At 39.1% G+C, this 10000-nt stretch overlaps 2 protein-coding genes across 3 annotated transcripts in view; both read right to left on the reverse strand.

The window, feature by feature from the left end:
- bbs5 (Bardet-Biedl syndrome 5) overlaps positions 1–3548 on the reverse strand; it is an 11203-nt gene extending 7655 nt beyond the window's left edge. Inside the window, exons 1-7 of the mRNA XM_054788469.1 lie at positions 3356–3548; positions 3125–3207; positions 2986–3051; positions 2854–2903; positions 1508–1635; positions 591–726; positions 406–501 (exon numbers count right to left, since the gene is read on the reverse strand). Of these exons, the coding sequence (XP_054644444.1) occupies positions 406–501; positions 591–726; positions 1508–1635; positions 2854–2903; positions 2986–3051; positions 3125–3207; positions 3356–3417 (621 nt within the window). The 5' untranslated portion in view covers positions 3418–3548. The remainder of the gene's footprint in view (positions 1–405; positions 502–590; positions 727–1507; positions 1636–2853; positions 2904–2985; positions 3052–3124; positions 3208–3355) is intronic.
- Positions 3549–5245: 1697 nt separating this feature from the next.
- The window catches only part of col28a2a (collagen, type XXVIII, alpha 2a), a 48057-nt gene continuing 43302 nt past the window's right edge, over positions 5246–10000 (reverse strand). The window contains exons 32-36 of one of the 2 annotated variants that reach the window (XM_054788396.1): positions 8283–8840; positions 6480–6769; positions 6172–6412; positions 5903–6094; positions 5246–5515 (exon numbers count right to left, since the gene is read on the reverse strand). In XM_054788396.1, the coding sequence (XP_054644371.1) occupies positions 5511–5515; positions 5903–6094; positions 6172–6412; positions 6480–6769; positions 8283–8840 (1286 nt within the window). In that variant the 3' untranslated portion in view covers positions 5246–5510. Of the gene's footprint in view, positions 5519–5902; positions 6095–6171; positions 6413–6479; positions 6770–8282; positions 8841–10000 lie in introns of both variants that reach the window. The other variant, XM_054788395.1, reaches the window with a different exon arrangement.

The raw sequence follows: 10000 nt of genomic DNA on the forward strand, positions 1-10000 counted from the left end.
TGATAGAAATGAAAATGATCACCCTATAGAGGGGGGAAATCAAAGACACCCCAAAAATGAAAGTGAAAAAATGATGCAGCACACTGGTCCATTTGGCCAAAATGTCATTGTAGCAACTCAAAATGATTCTCAGTAGTTTGTGTGGCCCCCACGTGCTTGTACGCATGCCTGACAACGTCGGGGCATGCTCCTAATGAGACTACGGATGGTGTCCATACATTTTACCTGTATCATCACCTATTTATAAATGATGGTGAATTTAGATGTGATGAGATGTGAATTAGATGCCTATTTTTCCCACAGAAATATCTTTTTTTTTTAAGGCACAGGGATCCACTGCACATCAAATATTATTTTTCTACTCTGCATGTGGCAAATTCTCCAAGTAAGCACAATTATACGTACGATCTGGAGGTAAGGAATGCTGACATTGAAGCTCTCGTTCATGTTAGCATGCCAGACTATCCGCACATTGGTGATGAAGAAGGTTCCCAGGTTCCCCTAAAAGACAACATGCTCTTAATTATTGGACTTCTGACATGGGTTTCTGTTAAAAAAGTGAACATGCATTTCAGGTTTAAAACACATACCTGATCACTGGATAAATTCCAGACGCCATTGATTTTGTCATAAACTTGCTCCTTCGGTAAGAGTCGCAGGTTTTTGTTTTGAATGAGCGCTGCTCGCAATTTGAGGTCTCTGTACATTTTAGAAGTTTCATAGGCCCTGGAAGAAACACACCCTCGATATTAAAAGAATGAATTAGGGATGCACGATAATTATCGAGCCGATATGAGGGAATTATGTCATACCTATAAATCTGATAAAATTAATAATAGGTCAGATATCCAATAATTTTAAAAACACTCCAATGAGGGGAGACTACCCATACAGTGCAGATGAGCAAATCAAGCACGCCTTTTTTTTCTTCTTCCTGTCGCAAATTCCCCTGATCTCACTTGTAAACAATCACTTTCCGAGGAAGACATTTTGCGTGCTAGTTGACCAAATGATGAGGGGAAAAAAAAAAAATATACAGCACACAAAAAACCCTATCAGCCACCTGAAATGTCAGCGCCACACCGTTTGAAAAGTACAAAAGGTTGGTCAGAGACCTCTGTGGCATCCCACCGGCTGCTCGGACCATGTGTCCGAATACAGTGCACTTTGCTGGGCCACAGCAGGTGGCTCCGTCTGCTCTATACTCTGGTTCTCCTGATAGTAGTGATGTGGTAGTAGTAATGTCATATTTGATTAGGACAAAACAGGTACAGTTGGTTGGCCTAATTTGTTCCTGTCCTCCTAACCTCCAAGTGTGTGCAAACTACAGTTAAATCTAAATGAAATAAGTAGATATTTTAAAAAGTTATCAGTACCATATTGGTCTTGAGAAGCAGAAAGTTATCGGTATCTGTTTAAAAATAAATAAATAAATAAATAAAATAAAATATTGTGCATCTCCAGTATGTATTATGGCTCAGTGTGGAGCATTCCCTTGCTGTGTTACCTGTGCACAGAAATGACGGAAGTAAAGAGTCGAGGACTTCCTGGAACCAAGTTGGTGAAGATGAACTCAAATCTGGTGTTGTTGGACTTGGTCAGGATGTACAGGGCTTCAGTTTGGCCTCGGAGTTTCTGGGAAAAGATCATTCCGTTCATGGCTTTGCAAGTATACCTCTAAACCAGTGGAATGCTTAGAGCAAAAGTACTATTTGTTGTGGATGATCAGCCACAATCCTTATGTGAGACATGAAAACACATTTCTCTTTTCTGTGTGTTCTAAAGATATAAAAAATAGCTAAGAGGCAGCTAAGAATACACCTAATGGGACACACGTATTGACGGTGACAGTTTGACCCTGAAACAGATTACGCTCATCCCTCATCACATCTTCGTTCTAATTTCGAGGCTTCACTTTGTCGTGGTGCCTCACAAATATTAATTCATAATTCTTGCTGTTTCGTGGTTGAATATCAAAAATATGCATATTGAAGCAAATGTTATGTATTTTCTGCCTAAATTAAGCATTGTGAGGCAAAAAAATGGCTAAATGAACTAAAATACAAATACGAGAAATTAAGAGAGTGTATTATAATTGTGTAAGTAGTATTCTGCATTGGTCTATAGGAGTCAGTAATTGTATTACAAGTATATTTTTAATGTATAAATTAAATTCTCACACCAGGCACAATATTAGAGATGCACGATATATTTCGTTTCAGATACCAGTAACTTTCTGCTTCTCAAGACCGATATAGTACCGATAACCAATAACTTTTTAATATCTACTTTTTTAGTTTGTGCACACCTGGAGGTAAGAAGGACTGGAACAAATTAGGATTTGACCAACTGTACCTGCTGATTTGTCCTAATTAAATATCATGACATGACTACTACCACATCACTACTATCAGGAGAACCAGGGTATAGAGCGGGAGGAACCACCTGACCTGGCCCAGCAAGGTGCACTGTGTTCGAGCACTGTGAACTGTAATCTTAATGATGACAACAGGGCTCCTACTTTTATGCTTGTAATTTAGGTACAACTCAACACCGAACCCCTGACGTCACTTCCTGTAAACACCCGGACGACATTTGTTGCAACACACACACACACACACAGGAGTCTTATGTATTAAGTGGCTTATTTTCTCTGATTATATCATACTATATTGGGTCATGCAATTGTAAAGGTGACTATATGGGTGTTACGTAATGTCTAGAGGGCTCTAATAATGTTAGAAACCATATTTGGAAGATCGTCAACAGTATCAAAATTGAGTCTGGAACTGTCGGCCAGAATCCCACAACGGCAAAAAGTAAGACAAATTTTACAGTTTATACAGTACTCACCGAGTAGGCTGTCCTTGTTGTGATGTTTAAAATGGAGTTGTAACCTACAGCTGTAATGGAATGAAGTTACTGATCGTCATTATTAAAATTCAGAAGAACTGATATTGCTTGTGACAATGCAAAACTACTCACACAAATTGACTCTAGGCAGCGCTAAAGAATGCCAAATAATCCTCAGGTTTGTCACCAAAAGTCGTCCTACGAAAAACAAACGTACATTTTTATAGATGTATAAAAAGTTAACAGTAGTTTTAAGCGTAAACTACAGTACCTCGATCTCCGTTATTTCCTTTCGTGTCCTCGATGGAGTCCAGGCAATCTATCAGAACTTCTCCAGGTCGATTTTTCATCTGCCTGTGTGAGAATTGCAATGATATTTAAGTGTAATATAATGTGTGTTTTAAATCACGAGGGACGCAGACTGGAAAAGACCGATTTAGTCTGGCTAATACTTGCTAGGCTAATGAGCTACTTCGATCATGATTTCAGGTGTGTAACCTACTGTGCTGTTATGTCGAATCGAACGTCTCTGTCCTCCCAAAGAGCATCTAAAACCGATGCCATGACTGAAAGTTGTCGCTCACACGAACGTTGTTTAGTGTCGGTGAAAACTGTGCGTGGGAACTGGCTAAGTAGCTAGCAGATTTTATAATCTGAGACGCTTCTACTGAGCCACATGCTCCATGGCAACAGACGGCAAAGCAGGAGGACCAAATTAATAGCAGTCGACGTCCCATACCAACAATTTAAAACATTTGTAAAACATTTATATATATGTATATGACAAACATTTAACTTCCTAGTTACTCAGAGACTAACATTATTAACGTTAAATTTAAATATCCATTACATTTCAGTTTAACGTTTATATATACTGTATATGTGCCATTATCTTTATTTGCTGATTGGCTAAGAGAAATCACATGGTTCTACTGCCTTATCCTGCTGACACCCAGCAATGCATTTTATCCTTTGTAAGGAAGTGATGTGCGGATCGATACTGAAATATTGATACTTCCATTACCAGCTCCGTATGCTCTCAAACGATACTCAAATCAAAATAGCGATATTTTTTTAATTTGTAATGCATCTCACGGTCGTCTAGTGACAATGAGGAAGTGTCGTTCCCAGGACAAGCGGACTAGAGATGGGTTAGTGAGTTGGAGATACATATACAATAGGTCCCCAACTAACGAACACAATTGGTTCCAGACGACCGTTCTTATGTCGAATTGTTCGTAGTAGGGAAAAGGTAATATTACCAATGATATATGTACCACATGTACGTGTATACATATACAGTATATGCGTATGTATGTAAATATGAGTTTGGATGCAGTAGTAATATTAAACGAGGATAATTAATGAAAAAAACAATAATAAAAATGATATAGTAATACGTAATGATAAATGTTATTTACATTTGAAGAGGAGTGGTCGAGCATACGTCGTGGTGGAGTTGGAGGAGTTATTGGAAAAAAAGGACAAATCGTCGTCGTTAGACTCTTCTAAAAGAGGTAGTGTTCTGTGGCTGGTGTAGAATTAAGCAGGCCTATTAACTCTTCATAAACTTTAATCACACGCTCTGTCCGGGTTGTACAATTTAGCTTTCCATTTAGCTTTATCTCCCCAGCGTCTAACTCTTCCTCTGTTGGTCCCATTGGCTCTAAGGCTTCCTCTGTTGGTCCCATTAGCAGTGTCACAGTGCCCTCTACTGGTCAAGCATGCACAGTAGCAGTATAAATACTGATTGAGCGACTACAAGGCAAAATAAAATAAAATATAGACCAGTCGGCATGTGTTCGTATCCGTGAATGTTCGCGAGTCGGATGTTCGTAAGTTGGGGACCTAGTGTATAGTGTTGGAATTACACTGCTGTTGATGTGTTTAGGTCAGAATAAAGTTTTTAAAGAGCATTTGACTCTGTGTGACTATTGTGGCTCTGTCTGCTGTCATAACAGAGAGATGTGGCTTGACATGATGCGCATGCATAAATGACGGTAAAAAAAAAATTAAGTAATTAAACTAATAAATTAGATACCGCCATTAACACGCTATTTTTGACAGCCGTAATTAAAACACGAGAAAAGATGTTGGCTGAAAGAACATTCTGTTGGCACTAGATGCCGTTGTGTACTGCCAAGGCCGGTGAATAAAAAAACTGAACACATTTTTCTGACAAAATAAACTATTATGGCATATTGTTTTCACCTAACACGACTGTATGTAAAAGTATTGCTTTTTTTGGGGTGTCTGGCACTGGTGTACATTTCAACTGAAGTATAAGTTAGACATACAGTATGCATCTTTGCCTCATAAAGACTACGGCGCTGACACAAGAAGCAGAAGCAAATCAACACAAGTTTTATTCTTTTGAATAAAAACAGGATGAATAAAAACAGACTTATCATTTATTGAAATAGTCACAAACAGCCAAATATGGTTTTAAGCACAACTTCAGTAGACAGTAGAAAGGGTCTTGTAGCTGCCAATGAAAACTTGACTCAGTACAAGAAAGATCTCACTCACAGATTCAGCCGATGTACAGTAGAGGGATATTGGGATATTGCTGTTTCCCTGCTGCTTTGAAATGAACAAAAATACTGATGCTACAGATTTGGTTATAATCTTGAATGCTCATGTTTCCTCTTTTTATTTTATCCTGCTGGGAACAAAACAGAATATGACATTACTCAAGCATCATAAATTGATACACATTCATGTCTGTGAATATTCTCAGGGCACGGAATCAACAGCAACTGAACTGTTCAGGTTGTGTTTCACCTCTCATCTGAGCATGCTGCATCAGTTCATCCTCATAGACTAGATAGGCTGGACAGAATAGAGCTGTTGAGAATTGTCATATCTAGTCTTTGAGCATAAACTGATGAAGCTTGTAGGAATAAGGGCCTAGATAAGAGCTGTCCTACCTAGTCTGAGTGTTAACTGATGACGTCTGTTCGGATGAGAGGAGAAACAATATTGAACAGTCAAGTTGTGATACATTCACTGCCCTGAGGACAAATTTACAATGAAGAACCCTCTGTACCTGTCTTCAATCGAACGCAAGTCTTCTTGCATTCGTCTTCTGATTTAAAACGGTTGTCATTTCCAGCACAGCCTCCGTACCAAAACTGTGCACAGGCATTAGCGTGCTTGTCGTAGTACCAGTGGATGCTGTATTCTCTGCACGTGCCTTGGTCCAAGCTGAGGTCACAGCGGGGATGGCGAAGGGGGACCTCTGAGGATGAAGTGTGCCTTGAGATGCATTGCATGCAAGAATTGCATACATTGAATTGAATTGCATGCGTTACTCACTTTCTGGAGGGACTGGACTCAATACAGGCTTCAACTGCTTGGAGTTTAGGGGAGAACCAGAGCCCAGGACGGATGAGGATGCTGCAGTAGATGGTGATGATGGTGATGATAAGACTGCTTCATTGGAGACAGAACCTTCCTTCACATGCAACAGAGACGTTTTGTTCACGACAGCCACGGTGCTGCCGGCCCTCACATGGGCTCTTAAATCTAAATCTTCACCATCCTCATCTTCTACCACCTGAATGAAAAAATATGACTGTTATATATTTTATATATATTAATATGTAAATAATTCCGTGAAAGACCTGAATCGGGAGTGGATCAGCACTGATTGGCAGTGTGAAAGTGTCACCACGGCCTCGACTGCTGGTCCTTCTCAGACTTGTGACTTCCTCTTGGTACGCTTTGCCATTGATTCCATTCCCATTGCTTCCATAACCATTATTATGGTATCCATTGCCGTGCTCTCCGTACACATGATTTCCATTCCTACTCAGCCCGTTGTGGCCATTCCAGTGACCGTTTGCTACTCGATTGTAAATCAGGGCACCATTTTCATCCTCGCAGAACTGGCTGACGAGTTTAGACTCCAGTGCTGAAATGAAAAAATATTTAGTAGTTGGTTTGTCTTGTAACTGACCATTGATAGTTCTGTGGAATTTAATGTTAATTGGGCCATAAAGCAATTAAGTGCAATACTTGTGTGCAACCAGCAGAGGCACTATTGAGTCAATTTCAAATCATGGCGCTGTCGGCTATGTTAATTGTTACGTGAAGGTCCACAATTATGCAAGATTTACTTTTTAATGATGTTCAAACTGCAGTGTTGGGAGGAAGAGCAGTAAAAATAATGGCATGACTAATGCCCTTATTGTTTTCCAGTAATGAGCAATCTAATTCATTTATAGGCGTATCACAAGATATTCAGTTCACAACACGAGACGATATACAAGATTGAGTTTACGAGACGAGGCGAGACTTTAACATTACTTTTAAGAAAAGTACAATAAAAAATACATTAAATAAAATATAAATGAATGTAAATAAAATACAAGATACAAAACATAAGTAAAATACAATATATTGCAATTTACTAATTTAATTTCTACGACATTACCTTGCATTGCTCTTGACGAGGCTACACTCTTCTGCATGCTGTGTGTATGCTAGTGGCCCCGCCTCCACCCTCCGAGACAAAGAGACTGTATGACTGACAAAAGGGGCTCACTCCGGTCATGCCGTTCTTTGAAACACACACGTCAAGGTGCTGAAACCAATGCACAGAGTGAATCCTTTTCCTGTCTGTTTGGAGGCAGGAGATGAGAAAAATAGACACGCGTGCTTACGACAATATATTGAGGCTGACAAAATGATCTAGTTAAGTTTAATTTATTGTGTGATTAATTCATTTGTTATCGTCTCAAGCCTGGTTCCCACGAGACCGTTTTTTTTCTGAATGAGAAATCTTGTCACATTTTAATATTGTGAGCTCTTGTGACATGAGATCTTGTGACACCCCTATTGATTACTATTTCAGTTTTTTTAGATAGTAATTATTTTTTTAATTATTTGTAATTTTTATATATATTTGTTAAATATATTTTGCCATTAAAAAATATATACGCAAAAAAAAATTAGTTTTTCAAACGTGAAATGTGGTGTGTTGTTATGCACTGATATCTGCATCAACAATCTGAATGTGGCTTCAGTCGCCATTGTTCACTACGACAACACAGGGAACTGAATAGCTAGTCAACAAGACTTGTGCTTGATCACGTTCATAAAAGCACTGCCCCCTAGCGTTTGGTTACAGAATTGCAAGTCACAACTGACCACTACAAAATTAAATCCCAATTCTTTTACTGTACATACATGAAGGTTTTTCGAAATACGCTATAGTTACTTTCCCTGCTAACAAATAAAATTTCTGAAGAAGTAATTCTGAGAGTAACTAGTAACTACAATTTGGAGTAACTACAATTACTATAACTATAATCAAAGTTGATCAAATCTATCGTCTGAAACACATTGCCTGTAGTTCTGCCAACTATTCATCAGTCAGGTGTAGGTCTGATTTTGTTTTTCTTATGTCACGGGAACGTTCTCACCTGGTAAGGTATTGAAATCATCAATAAGGTACATGTGTTCACTGTCAGGATCAGACGCAATCAGGTCGAGTTCTCTCAAAAACTCAGCCTGCGTTGGATCGGAAGAGTTGACAATCCCCAGAGCGTACATCTCAATATTAGCAGCATGAGCCTCTCTCACTGCTATGTCAAGTTTCACTGGCTCTCGCTTGTCTGTTTGGCCATCAGTGATGACGATGGCAACCTTCCTGACTCCAGGCCGGGCGCTGTAGAAGGCATCTTGGGTGGCCTTCCTGATGGCAGTGCCAGTGTAGGTGCCCTCCCCCATGTAAGGAATCTTTCGGATTGCCTGCTTCACATGCTGTTTGTTCATGTAGCGGACCAAGTTGAACTCCAGGCGGACATCCAGGCTATAGAGGACCAGGCCGATTCTTGTTGCGTTGCGTCCCACCGTGGTCCCGTCCACCAGTCGGGTGACAAAGTCTTTGATGATTTCAAAGTTATCAGGACCGACGCTCTCTGAGCTGTCAATCACAAAGACGAGTTCCATCGGCCTCTCTTTGCATGTGACGCCACATCCTGGTGACGACAAAACACAACATTTACTAACACCTTGATGCTCCCTATTATATGTATTGATTAGTGTAGACACTGCCTAAATTTGACATTTAAAGCAGGGGTGTCCAAATGTTTTTCCAGCAAGGGCCACAAAGTCAGAAATGAAAGGATGTAAACTTTGCCACTTTGATATTTTGTAAAGCAACACATATAGATATGCGAAGAAGTTATATGTCAGGGATGTCCGATAATACCGGCCCACCGATATTATCTGCCTGATATTGTCATAAAAATTGGTATTGGTAATTGGCCATTATTGGTATCATTTTTTTTTTCCTGTAATGAAAGTCGATATAGCCCTTTAAGCGCCAAAGTTGCAAACAAGCAACATTGCTGAATTTGCTGCTACTGTGATGCCTCATCTAGTTAATACTTTATACCGGGAGATGGCAGACATCTGTAACTTCAATCTGAGAAACATTTGTCGGCGTGTTTCTATGCAAAGTTTAGGAGTTTATCCCTGTGTGCGTGTGCTGTGCACCGCAAACGCCAATGACCACGCATCGGGTGCCGGGCCTCAATACCCTTTCCAGCAGCTGTATTTGAGGGGATGAAGTCCTGCGACAACCCCAGCCACGGGAGCATAATAAATAAAGATGGAACAGATCATGTCAAATTTGTAGTGTAATAATACATAATAAATAATAATAATACTTAATAATAATAATAATAATAATAATAGTAAGAAGAAGAAGAAGAATAAAAAGAATAATAATAATAATAATAATAATACATGATAAGGTAATAAATCCAGTCCTGTCCAGTCCAGTCCTTCCATGACAGGAGATATGTGATGTTACACATGTCGGTATCGGTTGATATCAGAATCGGAAATTGAGAGTTGGACAATATCGGCAAACCAGATATCGGCAAAAAAGCCAATATAGGCCGTCCCTATTATATAATCTAATCTAATTTTCCAAATGATTATGTTTTCTTTGTTTCTCATCATATTGCGATCATATTAAAACATATTTCAACTGTATGCTACTAAAATTCCTCATAATATTATAGGTTTATTCTCATAAAATTGTGGCTTTTTTCTCTTTAGAATATTCCTTTTTTGTCTTATATGTTGACTTTACTCTCATAAAGTCTGAGAATAAATTCTTTATTGAATA

Source organism: Dunckerocampus dactyliophorus, chromosome 9, assembly GCF_027744805.1.
Source record: "Dunckerocampus dactyliophorus isolate RoL2022-P2 chromosome 9, RoL_Ddac_1.1, whole genome shotgun sequence".
Taxonomy (NCBI): domain Eukaryota; kingdom Metazoa; phylum Chordata; class Actinopteri; order Syngnathiformes; family Syngnathidae; genus Dunckerocampus; species Dunckerocampus dactyliophorus.